The sequence below is a fragment of the Hemiscyllium ocellatum genome, chromosome 35 (assembly GCF_020745735.1).
Source record: "Hemiscyllium ocellatum isolate sHemOce1 chromosome 35, sHemOce1.pat.X.cur, whole genome shotgun sequence".
Classification (NCBI taxonomy): Eukaryota; Metazoa; Chordata; class Chondrichthyes; order Orectolobiformes; family Hemiscylliidae; genus Hemiscyllium; species Hemiscyllium ocellatum.
The window spans coordinates 23,565,136-23,586,352 of NC_083435.1; the positions used below are offsets into that span (position 1 = coordinate 23,565,136).

General features: G+C 55.3%; 1 protein-coding gene across 9 annotated transcripts in view; it reads right to left on the bottom strand.

Moving 5' to 3' along the window:
- LOC132832819 (discoidin domain-containing receptor 2-like) overlaps positions 1 to 21,217 on the bottom strand; it is a 242,759-nt gene that overhangs the window by 5,179 nt on the left and 216,363 nt on the right. For all 9 annotated transcript variants that reach the window (XM_060850980.1, XM_060850981.1, XM_060850984.1 and 6 more), the window contains 2 exons: positions 3,616 to 3,850; positions 2,051 to 2,200 (listed from right to left, as the gene is read on the bottom strand). In XM_060850980.1, coding sequence (XP_060706963.1) covers positions 2,051 to 2,200; positions 3,616 to 3,850 — 385 coding nt within the window. The remainder of the gene's footprint in view (positions 1 to 2,050; positions 2,201 to 3,615; positions 3,851 to 21,217) is intronic.

Sequence of the window (21,217 nt, forward strand, 5' to 3'; positions counted from 1 at the left end):
TTCAAATGAGCAATTCAAAGGGGGAGGGGGAGCGCTGTCAGCTGGTTACTTTGACGGAAATGGCGTACAAAGATGTGGGAAAAGGGCAGCAGATTGGCACTGGAGAACAGAACCCGTGCAGGAACGTGGTGGTTAAATGGTCTCCGTTAGAATTCTGTGGTTAAGCCCATCCTCAAATCGGGTGGGGGGGGGGGAGAAGGTCATGGAAAAATGAATCTTTTTTTTCCTTCTTCATTCTCTGAGTTGCCCATGCCCAACTCCCCCTCGGACCAACCTGGGGCCATTTCAGCGGACGCTATACATGTTAGTTAACGCACAAAGACATGCTGCCATTCAGTTGCAGCAGGCTAGAGGGGCCGAATGGCCCACTCACACATTTATTTTCTAGGCCTTTGAACATTCTAGCTGCAAGAGGAAGTTGGGGGTGCAATCCCACCCCCACAGAGTCATCTTTGGTAGGCCAAGAGTTGACCTACATTTTCCTCTAGCCTTTCCGCCCCCACCCCCAAGTTCCCCTGACCCCCACCCCCCACACAATCCAGTCCCAAAGACAGGTGTCCAATACCCGCTGGGCAACTTTTGTAGATGAGATGGTAGAGGGTGGTCCTCTGGTCCTAGACTCTACCACAATCTCTCTGCATCACCCCTGCTGAAGAATCTGGTATGTTTCTACGAGAATGTCCTATTCTTCTCAAGCCCAAAGAGCACAGACCCAACTGACTAAGCCAGTCTCTCCATCCCTCTGAACAACTGAGTGGACCTTCGCTGGAACTTATCTTCAGTCATGGGCTGATGGCTTGGCCCATCCCAGAGGGCAGTTAAGGGTCAACCACATTGCTATGGGTCTGGAGTCACGTGTAGGCCAGATCAAGTAAGACAGCAGTTTCCTTCCCAAAAGAGCATTAGTGAACCAGATGGGTATTCCCCCAACAATCAGCTCATGGTCATCATTAATTCCAGATTTTTACTAAATTCCACCATCTGGCATGGCAGGATTTGAACCTGGGTCTCTGACTTAAAAGGCCAGTGATAGTACCACTAGGTCATCCCCTCCCCACAGGGCCAGTCTGTCTGTCCTTTGTTAAGGACCAAGACTGCTCACAAAGTTCTAGGCATTGTGATGCTGTCACCTTTAAAAAAGATTATTTTGTCCTTTTATTTCCAAGAGAGGTTGTAAAGGCAGAGGTGACGATACGTCCAATTCAACAATGCCTGGGGAGTGGCCAGATCGCCCAGTTCAGGTTTTGTCTAATTTGGTTTTAGCTGTGGCAGTCACAAGATGCTGGAGTCCAGGAAAGGTTCCAAGCTTCAGCAGATGATTCCTGACTGGCTTTTCTCCCTGAAATCTCTCTGAAAGTTGCTCCATTCTGCCTGTAAGAATCTGTATTTCAATTTACCTTTATGGGGCGTGTTTAAGGGACATAACTGGATTGGAACAGTTCTTTAGTTAAGTTGCTGTATCTGGTCAGTTAAGTGTCCCTATAGTTAGGTTACTCTAAATCCCAACATTTAAGAGGCATTTGGATGGGTATATGAATAGCAAGGGTTTGGAGGGATATGGGCCAGGTGCTGGCAGGTGGGACTAGATTGGGTTGGGATATCTGGTCGGCATGGTCGGGTAGGACCGAAGGGTTTGTTTCCATGCTGTACGTCTTAATGACTCTATAACTATGGTGTCTAAATAAAGTCTGTTTCACTTAAAGCCGAGTGGATTGACCAGCTGCGTCACATCTGGGACATCCACTGCACATCTGCTTTTAAAACAAGGACAAGTTAGGATCGAGGTTACCTTCTTAAAAATAGTTTGAGGGGTCTGGCCTGGTCCACAACCCTTGCATGTTCTAATTATTTCCGTGTACAGTTTCAGCAGCACCTCCCTATTTTTATATTCCACTCCCTTTGGGATGAACACTTTGTTAAGGTGGGGTGAAGTTGGGTGAGAGGAGGGGCAGCACAGATCGTAAATTCTACGCGACGGTGGAACAGGGTTTCGAGCGACCGGGTGGGCTTGCCCCCCCTCCCCAACATCCCTTCTTCGCTTCTCCGTTACCTGTTTGCCTTGCTCCCGGAAGAACTCGCCGGCGTTCTCGATGACCAGCTCGTCGGTGAGGTGGTAGTAAGGCTGCTCCTTGCACAGCATCAGGATCTCCCACAAGGTGACTCCGAAGGCCCAGACGTCGCTGCCAGTGGTGAACTTTCCCTACAGCAGGGGGGGGTGGGGCGGGGAGAAGGGAAATCACAAATGCAACCTGAGTGACCACATTGACAGCATTGCACCTCCTGGTGGGTCAGAGGTCAGCAAAGGAGGTCATCTAAGGTCACAAAGAAATCTTGCTCAGTTGGGTCAATGGGCTGAGGCGTGGCAGGTGGAATTTAACTTGGATAAATGCGAGGTTTGGTAAAACATCAAAGGCAGGACTGACCCGATTAAGATCGGTAGTGTTGTGGAAAAGAGGTTCAGGTTCATAACTCTGTGAAGTTTGTGTCACACGTAGACAGGGCGGTTAAGAAGGTGTTTGGCACGCTTGCCTTCGTTGCTCAGACCTTTGAGTTCAGGAGTTGGGACGTCATGTTGAGGTTGTACTGGATGTTGGTGAGACCTCTTCTGGAGTGCTGTGTCCAGTTCTGGTTATGGGATCAAGTTGGACAGAGGAGACGTTGCTGGGAGTGGTGGGGGTTTGAGTTATGGGGAGGAGGCGTTTTCACTGGAGCAGTGGTGCGAGGGGTGACCTTACAGAGGTTTACAAAATAATGAGGGGTATAGATAAGGTGAGTGGCAGCTGTCTTTTTTCCAAGGGTGAGGTGATTTCAAGGCGAGGGGGAAAGTTTTTAAGGTGAGGGGAGGAAGATTTTAAAAAAAAAGACATGAGGGGCAACTCTTTTTTTTTAAACACTTATGGAATGAACTTCCAGAGGAAGTGGTGGATGTGGGTATGATTACAATCTTTAAAAGACAATTAGGTGAGTACATAACAGGAAAGGGTTGGAGGGAGATGGGCCAGGAGCAGGCAGGTGGGGCTAGTTTAGCTTGGGATTATGGTCAGCATGAACTGTTTGGTCAGTTTCTGTGCTGTATGACTTTATGATTAACCAATCAGCAGCCCTCCTTGTGTGAACTGCTGTCTCCTATTTGAAGACTTGCATCCCAGTTTAGACATCAAACAAACTTTCTGGTATCCTTCTGACAAATGTTAAAGTTATGTCTGGCATTAACTAGCGTGCGGACATTTTGTTTCAGTGATGTGAATACCGTTAATGCAGTGCAAAAGGGACATTTTAAGCTCGTCTTTGTCATTGCAAGGGTGCAACGAGAGGGCAATTTTCCATTTTAATCTTTCTCTTAACTCCCTTTGCTTTCGGGGTCGCTTTTTGTTCTCCCTCTCTTTATTTCTCAATCCGATTTTCCTTCCCCTTCACTCCACCCCTCGCCCGAATGGATTCGAACTTCTGCTAAGGCGGAGGCCGACGCATTCTGCCAATGGATCGCAACGGATCCGGTCTGTTTTACGATAATAAGTGAGTGCGTCCACTCCTGCCCCCCTACCGTTCCACACCGCGGACCGAACGCTGGGGAAACGCAGGGGCGGGGTTCCGACAATCGCGTCGGCCACTAACCAGCAGGATGCTCTCCCAGGCCATCCAGCGGATGGGGAGCACCGCGCGGCCCTGGATCCTGTAGTAATCCCCGGCGTACAAGTTGCGGCTCATGCCGAAGTCGGCGATCTTGATGGTGCAGCTCTCGCCGACCAGGCAGTTGCGGGTGGCCAGGTCACGGTGCACAAAGTTCATGGAGGCTAAGAACTTCATTCCTGAGGCGATCTGACTGGCCAGGTGCACCAGACTGGGGTAACTGAGGGACCAGGAAGAGAAGGGAGACGGTGAACTTCATTCTTGGGACAGAATGCGGTCAAACTGAACTGCCGAGACGTTGTGTCAAAAGTTGCTAGCCCAGCACAGTGTACATTTCGGGTTTCCGTATTGTAGGCCTTTGTAGAGGCAGCGATACTAGTTATGTTATAAAGGACAGTGAGCCTTTTTTATTAAGAGAAAGGTTAACGGCATCGTACAATCCCTACAAGAGCGGAAGCAGGCCATTTGGCCCATCGTAAGCCCATTGACAGCATCCTACACAGACCCACCCCCATTATCCGACCCCTGTAACTCAGCATTTCCAACAGTCAATCCGTGTAACCTGCACATCTTTGGACTGTGGGAGGAAACCAGAACACCCAAAGGACACGGGGAGAACGTGCAAACTCCACACAGACAGTTGCCCGAGGCAGGAATCAAACCCAGGTCCCTGGCGCTGTGAGGCAGCGGTGCTAACCACTGAGCCACCGTGTGGCCAACCTCTGAACAGCCTGGATGCAGCCAGTGAGGCCAGAAATTATGGCCACTCCCCATTAGCCTGGAACAAGAGTGAGGTGAGTTGCCCTTTTGGCTACTTGCAATCCATGTGGTGTAGCTACACGTGTAGATTTGCATGGGTCAGTGTGACGGTGAGACAGTGTGTGGAACACTGTGGGTCAGTGTGATGGTGAGACAGTGTGTGGAGCACTGTGGGTCAGTGTGACGGTGAGACAGTGTGTGGTGCACTGTGGGTCAGTGTGACGGTGAGACAGTGTGTGGAACACTGTGGGTCAGTGTGACGGTGAGACAGTGTGTGGAACACTGTGGGTCAGTGTGACAGTGAGACAGTGTGTGGGACACTGTGGGTCAGTGTGACAGTGAGACAGTGTGTGGGGCACTGTGGGTCAGTGTGATGGGGAGACAGTGTGTGGGGCACTGTGGGTCAGTGTGATGGGGAGACAGTGTGTGGAGCACTGTGGGTCAGTGTGATGGGGAGACAGTGTGTGGAGCACTGTGGGTCAGTGTGATGGGGAGACAGTGTGTGGAACACTGTGGGTCAGTGTGACGGTGAGACAGTGTGTGGGGCACTGTGGGTCAGTGTGATGGTGAGACAGTGTGTGGAACACTGTGGGTCAGTGTGATGGGGAGACAGTGTGTGGAACACTGTGGGTCAGTGTGATGGTGAGACAGTGTGTGGAACACTGTGGGTCAGTGTGACGGTGAGACAGTGTGTGGAACACTGTGGGTCAGTGTGATGGGGAGACAGTGTGTGGAACACTGTGGGTCAGTGTGACGGTGAGACAGTGTGTGGGGCACTGTGGGTCAGTGTGATGGGGAGACAGTGTGTGGAACACTGTGGGTCAGTGTGACGGTGAGACTGTGTGTGGAACACTGTGGGTCAGTGTGACGGGGAGACAGTGTGTGGGGCACTGTGGGTCAGTGTGATGGTGAGACAGTGTGTGGAACACTGTGGGTCAGTGTGATGGTGAGACAGTGTGTGGAACACTGTGGGTCAGTGTGACGGTGAGACAGTGTGTGGAACACTGTGGGTCAGTGTGATGGGGAGACAGTGTGTGGAACACTGTGGGTCAGTGTGACGGTGAGACAGTGTGTGGAACACTGTGGGTCAGTGTGATGGGGAGACAGTGTGTGGAACACTGTGGGTCAGTGTGACGGTGAGACAGTGTGTGGAACACTGTGGGTCAGTGTGATGGTGAGACAGTGTGTGGAACACTGTGGGTCAGTGTGACGGTGAGACAGTGTGTGGAACACTGTGGGTCAGTGTGACGGTGAGACAGTGTGTGGAGCACTGTGGGTCAGTGTGACGGTGAGACAGTGTGTGGAGCACTGTGGGTCAGTGTGACGGTGAGACAGTGTGTGGAACACTGTGGGTCAGTGTGACATTGAGACAGTGTGTGGAACACTGTGGGTCAGTGTGACGGGGAGACAGTGTGTGGGGCACTGTGGGTCAGTGTGACGGTGAGACAGTGTGTGGAACACTGTGGGTCAGTGTGACGAGGAGACAGTGTGTGGTGCACTGTGGGTCAGTGTGACGGGGAGACAGTGTGTGGAACACTGTCGGTCAGTGTGACGGGGAGACAGTGTGTGGGGCACTGTGGGTCAGTGTGACGGGGAGACAGTGTGTGGAACACTGTGGGTCAGTGTGACGGGGAGACAGTGTGTGGGGCACTGTGGGTCAGTGTGACGGGGAGACAGTGTGTGGAACACTGTGGGTCAGTGTCATGGGGAGACAGTGTGTGGGGCACTGTGGGTCAGTGTGACGGTGAGACAGTGTGTGGAACACTGTGGGTCAGTGTGACGGTGAGACAGTGTGTGGGGCACTGTGGGTCAGTGTGACGGTGAGACAGTGTGTGGAACACTGTGGGTCAGTGTGACGGTGAGACAGTGTGTGGAACACTGTGGGTCAGTGTGATGGGGAGACAGTGTGTGGGGCACTGTGGGTCAGTGTGACGGTGAGACAGTCTGTGGAACACTGTGGGTCAGTGTGACGGTGAGACAGTGTGTGGGGCACTGTGGGTCAGTGTGATGGGGAGACAGTGTGTGGGGCACTGTGGGTCAGTGTGACGGTGAGACAGTGTGTGGAACACTGTGGGTCAGTGTGACGGGGAGACAGTGTGTGGAACACTGTGGGTCAGTGTGACGGGGAGACAGTGTGTGGAACACTGTGCGTCAGTGTGACGGTGAGACAGTGTGTGGAACACTGTGGGTCAGTGTGATGGGGAGACAGTGTGTGGGGCACTGTGGGTCAGTGTGACGGTGAGACAGTGTGTGGAACACTGTGGGTCAGTGTGACGGTGAGACAGTGTGTGGGGCACTGTGGGTCAGTGTGACGGTGAGACAGTGTGTGGGGCACTGTGGGTCAGTGTGACGGTGAGACAGTGTGTGGAACACTGTGGGTCAGTGTGACGGTGAGACAGTGTGTGGGGCACTGTGGGTCAGTGTGACGGTGAGACAGTGTGTGGAACACTGTGGGTCAGTGTGACGGGGAGACAGTGTGTGGAACACTGTGGGTCAGTGTGACGGTGAGACAGTGTGTGGAACACTGTGGGTCAGTGTGACGGGGAGACAGTGTGTGGAACACTGTGGGTCAGTGTGACGGTGAGACAGTGTGTGGAACACTGTGGGTCAGTGTGACGGTGAGACAGTGTGTGGGGCACTGTGGGTCAGTGTGATGGGGAGACAGTGTGTGGAACACTGTGGGTCAGTGTGACGGTGAGACAGTGTGTGGAACACTGTGGGTCAGTGTGATGGGGAGACAGTGTGTGGGGCACTGTGGGTCAGTGTGACGGTGAGACAGTGTGTGGGGCACTGTGGGTCAGTGTGACGGTGAGACAGTGTGTGGGGCACTGTGGGTCAGTGTGACGGTGAGACAGTGTGTGGAACACTGTGGGGCAGTGTGACGTGCGACAGTGTGTGGGGCACTGTGGGTCAGTGTGACGGGGAGACAGTGTGTGGGGCACTGTGGGTCAGTGTGACGGTGAGACAGTGTGTGGAACACTGTGGGTCAGTGTGACGAGGAGACAGTGTGTGGTGCACTGTGGGTCAGTGTGACGGGGAGACAGTGTGTGGAACACTGTCGGTCAGTGTGACGGGGAGACAGTGTGTGGGGCACTGTGGGTCAGTGTGACGGGGAGACAGTGTGTGGAACACTGTGGGTCAGTGTGACGGGGAGACAGTGTGTGGAACACTGTGGGTCAGTGTGACGGGGAGACAGTGTGTGGGGCACTGTGGGTCAGTGTGACGGGGAGACAGTGTGTGGAACACTGTGGGTCAGTGTCATGGGGAGACAGTGTGTGGGGCACTGTGGGTCAGTGTGACGGTGAGACAGTGTGTGGAACACTGTGGGTCAGTGTGACGGTGAGACAGTGTGTGGGGCACTGTGGGTCAGTGTGACGGTGAGACAGTGTGTGGAACACTGTGGGTCAGTGTGACGGTGAGACAGTGTGTGGAACACTGTGGGTCAGTGTGATGGGGAGACAGTGTGTGGGGCACTGTGGGTCAGTGTGACGGTGAGACAGTGTGTGGAACACTGTGGGTCAGTGTGACGGTGAGACAGTGTGTGGGGCACTGTGGGTCAGTGTGACGGTGAGACAGTGTGTGGGGCACTGTGGGTCAGTGTGACGGGGAGACAGTGTGTGGAACACTGTGGGTCAGTGTGACGGTGAGACAGTGTGTGGTGCACTGTGGGTCAGTGTGATGGGGAGACAGTGTGTGGAACACTGTGGGTCAGTGTGACGGTGAGACAGTGTGTGGAACACTGTGGGTCAGTGTGACGGTGAGACAGTGTGTGGTGCACTGTGGGTCAGTGTGACGGTGAGACAGTGTGTGGGGCACTGTGGGTCAGTGTGACGGTGAGACAGTGTGTGGAGCACTGTGGGTCAGTGTGACGGTGAGACAGTGTGTGGAACACTGTGGGTCAGTGTGACGTGCGACAGTGTGTGGGGCACTGTGGGTCAGTGTGATGGGGAGACAGTGTGTGGAACACTGTGGGTCAGTGTGACGGTGAGACAGTGTGTGGGGCACTGTGGGTCAGTGTGACGGTGAGACAGTGTGTGGAACACTGTGGGTCAGTGTGACGGGGAGACAGTGTGTGGAACACTGTGGGTCAGTGTGACGGGGAGACAGTGTGTGGGGCACTGTGGGTCAGTGTGATGGGGAGACAGTGTGTGGAACACTGTGGGTCAGTGTGACGGGGAGACAGTGTGTGGAACACTGTGGGTCAGTGTGACGAGGAGACAGTGTGTGGGGCACTGTGGGTCAGTGTGACGGGGAGACAGTGTGTGAAACACTGTGGGTCAGTGTGACGGGGAGACAGTGTGTGGAACACTGTGGGTCAGTGTGACGGGGAGACAGTGTGTGGAACACTGTGGGTCAGTGTGACGAGGAGACAGTGTGTGGGGCACTGTGGGTCAGTGTGACGGTGAGACAGTGTGTGGAACACTGTGGGTCAGTGTGACGGGGAGACAGTGTGTGGAGCACTGTGGGTCAGTGTGACGAGGAGACAGTGTGTGGGGCACTGTGGGTCAGTGTGACGGTGAGACAGTGTGTGGAACACTGTGGGTCAGTGTGACGGTGAGACAGTGTGTGGAGCACTGTGGGTCAGTGTGACAGTGAGACAGTGTGTGGAACACTGTGGGTCAGTGTGATGGGGAGACAGTGTGTGGAACACTGTGGGTCAGTGTGACGGTGAGACAGTGTGTGGAACACTGTGGGTCAGTGTGATGGGGAGACAGTGTGTGGAACACTGTGGGTCAGTGTGACGGGGAGACAGTGTGTGGAACACTGTGGGTCAGTGTGACGGTGAGACAGTGTGTGGAACACTGTGGGTCAGTGTGACGGTGAGACAGTTTGTGGAACACTGTGGGTCAGTGTGACGGTGAGACAGTGTGTGGAACACTGTGGGTCAGTGTGACGGTGAGACAGTTTGTGGAACACTGTGGGTCAGTGTGATGGGGAGACAGTGTGTGGGGCACTGTGGGTCAGTGTGACGGTGAGACAGTGTGTGGAACACTGTGGGTCAGTGTGACGGTGAGACAGTGTGTGGGGCACTGTGGGTCAGTGTGACGGTGAGACAGTGTGTGGAACACTGTGGGTCAGTGTGACGGGGAGACAGTGTGTGGAACACTGTGGGTCAGTGTGACGGTGAGACAGTGTGTGGGGCACTGTGGGTCAGTGTGACGGTGAGACAGTGTGTGGAACACTGTGGGTCAGTGTGACGGTGAGACAGTGTGTGGAACACTGTGGGTCAGTGTGACGGTGAGACAGTGTGTGGAACACTGTGGGTCAGTGTGACGGTGAGACAGTGTGTGGAACACTGTGGGTCAGTGTGACGGGGAGACAGTGTGTGGAACACTGTGGGTCAGTGTGATGGGGAGACAGTGTGTGGGGCACTGTGGGTCAGTGTGACGGTGAGACAGTGTGTGGAACACTGTGGGTCAGTGTGACGGGGAGACAGTGTGTGGAACACTGTGGGTCAGTGTGACGGTGAGACAGTGTGTGGAACACTGTGGGTCAGTGTGACGGTGAGACAGTGTGTGGAACACTGTGGGTCAGTGTGACGGTGAGACAGTGTGTGGAACACTGTGGGTCAGTGTGACGGGGAGACAGTGTGTGGAACACTGTGGGTCAGTGTGATGGGGAGACAGTGTGTGGGGCACTGTGGGTCAGTGTGACGGTGAGACAGTGTGTGGAACACTGTGGGTCAGTGTGACGGGGAGACAGTGTGTGGAACACTGTGGGTCAGTGTGACGGTGAGACAGTGTGTGGAACACTGTGGGTCAGTGTGACGGTGAGACAGTGTGTGGGGCACTGTGGGTCAGTGTGACGGTGAGACAGTGTGTGGGGCACTGTGGGTCAGTGTGATGGTGAGACAGTGTGTGGAACACTGTGGGTCAGTGTGACGGGGAGACAGTGTGTGGAACACTGTGGGTCAGTGTGACGGTGAGACAGTGTGTGGAACACTGTGGGTCAGTGTGACGGTGAGACAGTGTGTGGAACACTGTGGGTCAGTGTGACGGTGAGACAGTGTGTGGACCACTGTGGGTCAGTGTGATGGGAGACAGTGTGTGGGGCACTGTGGGTCAGTGTGACGGTGAGACAGTGTGTGGAACACTGTGGGTCAGTGTGACGGGGAGACAGTGTGTGGATCACTGTGGGTCAGTGTGACGGTGAGACAGTGTGTGGAACACTGTGGGTCAGTGTGACGGTGAGACAGTGTGTGGAACACTGTGGGTCAGTGTGACGGTGAGACAGTGTGTGGAACACTGTGGGTCAGTGTGACGGTGAGACAGTGTGTGGGGCACTGTGGGTCAGTGTGACGGTGAGACAGTGTGTGGAACACTGTGGGTCAGTGTGACGGTGAGACAGTGTGTGGAACACTGTGGGTCAGTGTGACGGGGAGACAGTGTGTGGAACACTGTGGGTCAGTGTGACGGTGAGACAGTGTGTGGAGCACTGTGGGTCAGTGTGACGGGGAGACAGTGTGTGGGCACTGTGGGTCAGTGTGACGGGGAGACAGTGTGTGGAACACTGTGGGTCAGTGTGACGGTGAGACAGTGTGTGGAACACTGTGGGTCAGTGTGATGGTGAGACAGTGTGTGGAGCACTGTGGGTCAGTGTGACGGGAGACAGTGTGTGGAACACTGTGGGTCAGTGTGACGGTGAGACAGTGTGTGGAACACTGTGGGTCAGTGTGACGGTGAGACAGTGTGTGGAACACTGTGGGTCAGTGTGACGGTGAGACAGTGTGTGGAACACTGTGGGTCAGTGTGATGGGGAGACAGTGTGTGGGGCACTGTGGGTCAGTGTGACGGTGAGACAGTGTGTGGGCACTGTGGGTCAGTGTGATGGGGAGACAGTGTGTGGAGCACTGTGGGTCAGTGTGACGGGGAGACAGTGTGTGGAACACTGTGGGTCAGTGTGACGGTGAGACAGTGTGTGGAACACTGTGGGTCAGTGTGACGGTGAGACAGTGTGTGGAGCACTGTGGGTCAGTGTGACGGGAGACAGTGTGTGGAACACTGTGGGTCAGTGTGATGGTGAGACAGTGTGTGGTGCACTGTGGGTCAGTGTGACGCTGAGACAGTGTGTGGAACACTGTGGGTCAGTGTGACGGGGAGACAGTGTGTGGAACACTGTGGGTCAGTGTGACGGTGAGACAGTGTGTGGAACACTGTGGGTCAGTGTGATGGGGAGACAGTGTGTGGTGCACTGTGGGTCAGTGTGACGGTGAGACAGTGTGTGGAACACTGTGGGTCAGTGTGACGGTGAGACAGTGTGTGGGGCACTGTGGGTCAGTGTGATGGGGAGACAGTGTGTGGAACACTGTGGGTCAGTGTGACGGTGAGACAGTGTGTGGGGCACTGTGGGTCAGTGTGATGGGAGACAGTGTGTGGAACACTGTGGGTCAGTGTGACGGTGAGACAGTGTGGGGTGTACTGTGGGTCAGTGTGATGGTGAGACAGTGTGTGGAACACTGTGGGTCAGTGTGATGGGGAGACAGTGTGTGGAACACTGTGGGTCAGTGTGATGGGGAGACAGTGTGTGGAACACTGTGGGTCAGTGTGACGGTGAGACAGTGTGTGGGCACTGTGGGTCAGTGTGACGGGGAGACAGTGTGTGGAACACTGTGGGTCAGTGTGATGGGGAGACAGTGTGGGGTGTACTGTGGGTCAGTGTGACGGTGAGACAGTGTGTGGAACACTGTGGGTCAGTGTGATGGTGAGACAGTGTGTGGAACACTGTGGGTCAGTGTGATGGTGAGACAGTGTGTGGAACACTGTGGGTCAGTGTGATGGGGAGACAGTGTGTGGAACACTGTGGGTCAGTGTGACGGTGAGACAGTGTGTGGAACACTGTGGGTCAGTGTGACGGTGAGACAGTGTGTGGGGCACTGTGGGTCAGTGTGATGGTGAGACAGTGTGTGGAACACTGTGGGTCAGTGTGACGGTGAGACAGTGTGTGGGGCACTGTGGGTCAGTGTGATGGTGAGACAGTGTGTGGAACACTGTGGGTCAGTGTGACGGTGAGACAGTGTGTGGAACACTGTGGGTCAGTGTGACGGTGAGACAGTGTGTGGGGCACTGTGGGTCAGTGTGACGGTGAGACAGTGTGTGGAACACTGTGGGTCAGTGTGACGGTGAGACAGTGTGTGGAACACTGTGGGTCAGTGTGACGGTGAGACAGTGTGTGGAACACTGTGGGTCAGTGTGATGGGGAGACAGTGTGTGGGGCACTGTGGGTCAGTGTGACGGTGAGACAGTGTGTGGAACACTGTGGGTCAGTGTGACGGGAGACAGTGTGTGGAACACTGTGGGTCAGTGTGACGGTGAGACAGTGTGTGGAACACTGTGGGTCAGTGTGACGGGGAGACAGTGTGTGGAACACTGTGGGTCAGTGTGACGGTGAGACAGTGTGTGGAACACTGTGGGTCAGTGTGATGGGGAGACAGTGTGTGGGGCACTGTGGGTCAGTGTGACGGTGAGACAGTGTGTGGAACACTGTGGGTCAGTGTGACGGGGAGACAGTGTGTGGAACACTGTGGGTCAGTGTGACGGTGAGACAGTGTGTGGAACACTGTGGGTCAGTGTGACGGGGAGACAGTGTGTGGAACACTGTGGGTCAGTGTGACGGTGAGACAGTGTGTGGAACACTGTGGGTCAGTGTGACGGTGAGACAGTGTGTGGGGCACTGTGGGTCAGTGTGACGGTGAGACAGTGTGTGGGGCACTGTGGGTCAGTGTGACGGTGAGACAGTGTGTGGAACACTGTGGGTCAGTGTGACGGGGAGACAGTGTGTGGAACACTGTGGGTCAGTGTGACGGTGAGACAGTGTGTGGAACACTGTGGGTCAGTGTGACGGTGAGACAGTGTGTGGAACACTGTGGGTCAGTGTGACGGTGAGACAGTGTGTGGAACACTGTGGGTCAGTGTGACGGTGAGACAGTGTGTGGAACACTGTGGGTCAGTGTGATGGGGAGACAGTGTGTGGGCACTGTGGGTCAGTGTGACGAGGAGACAGTGTGTGGGGCACTGTGGGTCAGTGTGACGGTGAGACAGTGTGTGGAACACTGTGGGTCAGTGTGACGGTGAGACAGTGTGTGGAACACTGTGGGTCAGTGTGACGGTGAGACAGTGTGTGGAACACTGTGGGTCAGTGTGACGGGGAGACAGTGTGTGGAACACTGTGGGTCAGTGTGACGGTGAGACAGTGTGTGGTGCACTGTGGGTCAGTGTGAGGGGAGACAGTGTGTGGAACACTGTGGGTCAGTGTGACGGTGAGACAGTGTGTGGAACACTGTGGGTCAGTGTGACGCTGAGACAGTGTGTGGAACACTGTGGGTCAGTGTGACGGTGAGACAGTGTGTGGGGCACTGTGGGTCAGTGTGACGGTGAGACAGTGTGTGGAACACTGTGGGTCAGTGTGATGGGGAGACAGTGTGTGGGGCACTGTGGGTCAGTGTGACGGTGAGACAGTGTGTGGAACACTGTGGGTCAGTGTGATGGGGAGACAGTGTGTGGAACACTGTGGGTCAGTGTGACGGTGAGACAGTGTGTGGTGCACTGTGGGTCAGTGTGACGGTGAGACAGTGTGTGGAACACTGTGGGTCAGTGTGACGCTGAGACAGTGTGTGGAACACTGTGGGTCAGTGTGACGGTGAGTGAGACAGTGTGTGGTGCACTGTGGGTCAGTGTGACGGTGAGACAGTGTGTGGAACACTGTGGGTCAGTGTGATGGGGAGACAGTGTGTGGAACACTGTGGGTCAGTGTGATGGGGAGACAGTGTGTGGTGCACTGTGGGTCAGTGTGATGGGGAGACAGTGTGGAACACTGTGGGTCAGTGTGATGGGGAGACAGTGTGTGGAACACTGTGGGTCAGTGTGATGGTGAGACAGTGTGTGGAACACTGTGGGTCAGTGTGATGGGGAGACAGTGTGGAACACTGTGGGTCAGTGTGACGGTGAGACAGTGTGTGGAACACTGTGGGTCAGTGTGACGGTGAGACAGTGTGTGGAACACTGTGGGTCAGTGTGACGGTGAGACAGTGTGTGGTGCACTGTGGGTCAGTGTGACGGGGAGACAGTGTGTGGAACACTGTGGGTCAGTGTGACGGTGAGACAGTGTGTGGAACACTGTGGGTCAGTGTGACGGTGAGACAGTGTGTGGAACACTGTGGGTCAGTGTGACGGTGAGACAGTGTGTGGAACACTGTGGGTCAGTGTGATGGGGAGACAGTGTGTGGAGCACTGTGGGTCAGTGTGATGGGGAGACAGTGTGTGGAGCACTGTGGGTCAGTGTGACGGTGAGACAGCGTGTGGAACACTGTGGGTCAGTGTGACGGTGAGACAGTGTGTGGAACACTGTGGGTCAGTGTGATGGGGAGACAGTGTGTGGAGCACTGTGGGTCAGTGTGACGGTGAGACAGCGTGTGGAACACTGTGGGTCAGTGTGATGGGGAGACAGTGTGTGGAACACTGTGGGTCAGTGTGACGGTGTGAGACAGTGTGTGGAACACTGTGGGTCAGTGTGATGGGGAGACAGTGTGTGGAGCACTGTGGGTCAGTGTGACAGTGAGACAGTGTGTGGGGCACTGTGGGTCAGTGTGACGGTGAGACAGTGTGTGGGGCACTGTGGGTCAGTGTGACGGTGAGACAGTGTGTGGAACACTGTGGGTCAGTGTGACGGTGAGACAGTGTGTGGAACACTGTGGGTCAGTGTGACGGTGAGACAGTGTGTGGAACACTGTGGGTCAGTGTGACGCTGAGACAGTGTGTGGAACACTGTGGGTCAGTGTGACGGTGAGACAGTGTGTGGAACACTGTGGGTCAGTGTGATGGGGAGACAGTGTGTGGAGCACTGTGGGTCAGTGTGATGGTGAGACAGTGTGTGGAACACTGTGGGTCAGTGTGACGGTGAGACAGTGTGTGGGGCACTGTGGGTCAGTGTGACGGTGAGACAGTGTGTGGTGCACTGTGGGTCAGTGTGACGCTGAGACAGTGTGTGGAACACTGTGGGTCAGTGTGACGGTGAGACAGTGTGTGGAACACTGTGGGTCAGTGTGACAGTGAGACTGTGTGGAGCACTGTGGGTCAGTGTGACGAGGAGACAGTATGTGGTGCACCGTTGGTCAGTGTGATGGGGAGACAGTGTGTGGAGCACTGTGGGTCAGTGTGATGGGGAGACAGTGTGTGGAGCACTGTGGGTCAGTGTGACGGTGAGACAGTGTGTGGAACACTGTGGGTCAGTGTGATGGGGAGACAGTGTGTGGAACACTGTGGGTCAGTGTGACGGTGAGACAGTGTGTGGTACACTGTGGGTCAGTGTGACGCTGAGACAGTGTGTGGAACACTGTGGGTCAGTGTGACGGTGAGACAGTGTGTGGAACACTGTGGGTCAGTGTGACGGTGAGACAGTGTGTGGGGCACTGTGGGTCAGTGTGACGGTGAGACAGTGTGTGGAACACTGTGGGTCAGTGTGACGCTGAGACAGTGTGTGGAACACTGTGGGTCAGTGTGACGGTGAGACAGTGTGTGGAACACTGTGGGTCAGTGTGACGGTGAGACAGTGTGTGGAACACTGTGGGTCAGTGTGACGCTGAGACAGTGTGTGGAACACTGTGGGTCAGTGTGACGGTGAGACAGTGTGTGGAACACTGTGGGTCAGTGTGACGGTGAGACAGTGTGTGGGGCACTGTGGGTCAGTGTGATGGGGAGACAGTGTGTGGAACACTGTGGGTCAGTGTGACGGGGAGACAGTGTGTGGAACACTGTGGGTCAGTGTGACGGTGAGACAGTGTGTGGAACACTGTGGGTCAGTGTGACGGTGAGACAGTGTGTGGAGCACTGTGGGTCAGTGTGACGGTGAGACAGTGTGTGGAACACTGTGGGTCAGTGTGACGGTGAGACAGTGTGTGGAACACTGTGGGTCAGTGTGACGGTGAGACAGTGTGTGGAACACTGTGGGTCAGTGTGATGGGGAGACAGTGTGTGGGGCACTGTGGGTCAGTGTGACGGTGAGACAGTGTGTGGAGCACTGTGGGTCAGTGTGATGGGGAGACAGTGTGTGGGCACTGTGGGTCAGTGTGACGGTGAGACAGTGTGTGGAACACTGTGGGTCAGTGTGACGGTGAGACAGTGTGTGGGGCACTGTGGGTCAGTGTGATGGGGAGACAGTGTGTGGAACACTGTGGGTCAGTGTGACGGTGAGACAGTGTGTGGGGCACTGTGGGTCAGTGTGACGGTGAGACAGTGTGTGGAACACTGTGGGTCAGAGTGACGGTGAGACAGTGTGTGGGCACTGTGGGTCAGTGTGACGGTGAGACAGTGTGTGGAACACTGTGGGTCAGTGTGACGGTGAGACAGTGTGTGGAACACTGTGGGTCAGTGTGACGGTGAGACAGTGTGTGGAACACTGTGGGTCAGTGTGACGGTGAGACAGTGTGTGGAACACTGTGGGTCAGTGTGACGGTGAGACAGTGTGTGGACCACTGTGGGTCAGTGTGACGGTGAGACAGTGTGTGGAACACTGTGGGTCAGTGTGACGGTGAGACAGTGTGTGGAACACTGTGGGTCAGTGTGATGGGGAGACAGTGTGTGGGGCACTGTGGGTCAGTGTGACGGTGAGACAGTGTGTGGAACACTGTGGGTCAGTGTGATGGGGAGACAGTGTGTGGGCACTGTGGGTCAGTGTGACGGTGAGACAGTGTGTGGAACACTGTGGGTCAGTGTGACGGTGAGACAGTGTGTGGGGCACTGTGGGTCAGTGTGACGGTGAGACAGTGTGTGGGGCACTGTGGGTCAGTGTGACGGTGAGACAGTGTGTGGAACACTGTGGGTCAGTGTGACGGTGAGACAGTGTGTGGAACACTGTGGGTCAGTGTGACGGTGAGACAGTGTGTGGAACACTGTGGGTCAGTGTGACGGGGAGACAGTGTGTGGAACACTGTGGGTCAGTGTGACGGTGAGACAGTGTGTGGGGCACTGTGGGTCAGTGTGACGGGGAGACAGTGTGTGGAGCACTGTGGGTCAGTGTGATGGGGAGACAGTGTGTGGGCACTGTGGGTCAGTGTGACGGTGAGACAGTGTGTGGAGCACTGTGGGTCAGTGTGACGGTGAGACAGTGTGTGGAACACTGTGGGTCAGTGTGACTGTGAGACAGTGTGTGGAACACTGTGGGTCAGTGTGACGGGGAGACAGTGTGTGGAACACTGTGGGTCAGTGTGACGGTGAGACAGTGTGTGGGGCACTGTGGGTCAGTGTGACGGTGAGACAGTGTGTGGAACACTGTGGGTCAGTGTGACGGTGAGACAGTGTGTGGAACACTGTGGGTCAGTGTGACGGTGAGACAGTGTGTGGAACACTGTGGGTCAGTGTGACGGTGAGACAGTGTGTGGAACACTGTGGGTCAGTGTGACGGTGAGACAGTGTGTGGAACACTGTGGGTCAGTGTGACGGAGAGACAGTGTGTGGAACACTGTGGGTCAGTGTGACGGTGAGACAGTGTGTGGAACACTGTGGGTCAGTGTGATGGGGAGACAGTGTGTGGGCACTGTGGGTCAGTGTGACGGTGAGACAGTGTGTGGAACACTGTGGGTCAGTGTGATGGGGAGACAGTGTGTGGAACACTGTGGGTCAGTGTGACGCTGAGACAGTGTGTGGAACACTGTGGGTCAGTGTGACGGTGAGACAGTGTGTGGGGCACTGTGGGTCAGTGTGACGGTGAGACAGTGTGTGGAACACTGTGGGTCAGTGTGATGGTGAGACAGTGTGTGGGCACTGTGGGTCAGTGTGACGGTGAGACAGTGTGTGGAACACTGTGGGTCAGTGTGATGGTGAGACAGTGTGTGGGCACTGTGGGTCAGTGTGATGGGGAGACAGTGTGTGGTGCACTGTGGGTCAGTGTGACGGTGAGACAGTGTGTGGAGCACTGTGGGTCAGTGTGACGGTGAGACAGTGTGTGGGGCACTGTGGGTCAGTGTGACGGTGAGACAGTGTGTGGGGCACTGTGGGTCAGTGTGACGGGGAGACAGTGTGTGGAACACTGTGGGTCAGTGTGACGGTGAGACAGTGTGTGGAACACTGTGGGTCAGTGTGACGGTGAGACAGTGTGTGGAACACTGTGGGTCAGTGTGACGGTGAGACAGTGTGTGGAACACTGTGGGTCAGTGTGACGGTGAGACAGTGTGTGGAACACTGTGGGTCAGTGTGACGGTGAGACAGTGTGTGGGGCACTGTGGGTCAGTGTGACGGTGAGACAGTGTGTGGAACACTGTGGGTCAGTGTGATGGGGAGACAGTGTGTGGGGCACTGTGGGTCAGTGTGACGGTGAGACAGTGTGTGGAACACTGTGGGTCAGTGTGATGGGGAGACAGTGTGTGGAACACTGTGGGTCAGTGTGACGGTGAGACAGTGTGTGGTGCACTGTGGGTCAGTGTGACGGTGAGACAGTGTGTGGAACACTGTGGGTCAGTGTGACGCTGAGACAGTGTGTGGAACACTGTGGGTCAGTGTGACGGTGAGACAGTGTGTGGAACACTGTGGGTCAGTGTGACGGTGAGACAGTGTGTGGTGCACTGTGGGTCAGTGTGACGGTGAGACAGTGTGTGGAACACTGTGGGTCAGTGTGACGGTGAGACAGTGTGTGGAACACTGTGGGTCAGTGTGATGGGGAGACAGTGTGTGGAACACTGTGGGTCAGTGTGATGGGGAGACAGTGTGTGGTGCACTGTGGGTCAGTGTGATGGGGAGACAGTGTGGAACACTGTGGGTCAGTGTGATGGGGAGACAGTGTGTGGAACACTGTGGGTCAGTGTGATGGTGAGACAGTGTGTGGAACACTGTGGGTCAGTGTGACGCTGAGACAGTGTGTGGAACACTGTGGGTCAGTGTGACGAGGAGACAGTATGTGGTGCACCGTTGGTCAGTGTGATGGGGAGACAGTATGTGGAGCACTGTGGGTCAGTGTGACGGTGAGACAGTGTGTGGAACACTGTGGGTCAGTGTGATGGGGAGACAGTGTGTGGAGCACTGTGGGTCAGTGTGACGGTGAGACAGTGTGTGGAACACTGTGGGTCAGTGTGATGGGGAGACAGTGTGTGGAACACTGTGGGTCAGTGTGACGCTGAGACAGTGTGTGGTACACTGTGGGTCAGTGTGATGGGGAGACAGTGTGTGGTGCACTGTGGGTCAGTGTGACGGTGAGACAGTGTGTGGTACACTGTGGGTCAGTGTGACGCTGAGACAGTGTGTGGAACACTGTGGGTCAGTGTGACGGTGAGACAGTGTGTGGAACACTGTGGGTCAGTGTGACGGGGAGACAGTGTGTGGAACACTGTGGGTCAGTGTGACGGTGAGACAGTGTGTGGGGCACTGTGGGTCAGTGTGACGGTGAGACAGTGTGTGGAACACTGTGGGTCAGTGTGACGCTGAGACAGTGTGTGGAACACTGTGGGTCAGTGTGACGGTGAGACAGTGTGTGGAACACTGTGGGTCAGTGTGACGCTGAGACAGTGTGTGGAACACTGTGGGTCAGTGTGACGGTGAGACAGTGTGTGGAACACTGTGGGTCAGTGTGATGGGGAGACAGTGTGTGGAGCACTGTGGGTCAGTGTGACGGGGAGACAGTGTGTGGAACACTGTGGGTCAGTGTGACGGTGAGACAGTGTGTGGAACACTGTGGGTCAGTGTGACGGTGAGACAGTGTGTGGAGCACTGTGGGTCAGTGTGACGGTGAGACAGTGTGTGGAACACTGTGGGTCAGTGTGATGGTGAGACAGTGTGTGGAACACTGTGGGTCAGTGTGACAGTGAGACAGTGTGTGGGGCACTGTGGGTCAGTGTGACGGTGAGACAGTGTGTGGAACACTGTGGGTCAGTGTGACGGGGAGACAGTGTGTGGAACACTGTGGGTCAGTGTGACGGTGAGACAGTGTGTGGGCACTGTGGGTCAGTGTGACAGTGAGACTGTGTGTGGAACACTGTGGGTCAGTGTGATGGGGAGACAGTGTGTGGGCACTGTGGGTCAGTGTGATGGGGAGACAGTGTGTGGAGCACTGTGGGTCAGTGTGACGGTGAGACAGTGTGTGGAACACTGTGGGTCAGTGTGATGCTGAGACAGTGTGTGGAACACTGTGGGTCAGTGTGACGGGGAGACAGTGTGTGGAACACTGTGGGTCAGTGTGACGGTGAGACAGTGTGTGGAACACTGTGGGTCAGTGTGACGGGAGACAGTGTGTGGAACACTGTGGGTCAGTGTGACGGTGAGACAGTGTGTGGAACACTGTGGGTCAGTGTGACGGTGAGACAGTGTGTGGTGCACTGTGGGTCAGTGTGACGGTGAGACAGTGTGTGGGGCACTGTGGGTCAGTGTGACGGGGAGACAGTGTGTGGAACACTGTGGGTCAGTGTGATGGTGAGAGTGTGTGGTGCACTGTGGGTCAGTGTGATGGGGAGACAGTGTGTGGAACACTGTGGGTCAGTGTGATGGGGAGACAGTGTGTGGAGCACTGTGGGTCAGTGAGACAGTGTGTGGGGCACTGTGGGTCAGTGTGACGGTGAGACAGTGTGTGGAACACTGTGGGTCAGTGTGATGGGGAGACAGTGTGTGGAACACTGTGGGTCAGTGTGACGGTGAGACAGTGTGTGGAACACTGTGGGTCAGTGTGATGGGAGACAGTGTGTGGAACACTGTGGGTCAGTGTGACGGGGAGACAGTGTGTGGAACACTGTGGGTCAGTGTGATGGTGAGACAGTGTGTGGAACACTGTGGGTCAGTGTGATGGGGAGACAGTGTGTGGAGCACTGTGGGTCAGTGTGATGGTGAGAGTGTGTGGTGCACTGTGGGTCAGTGTG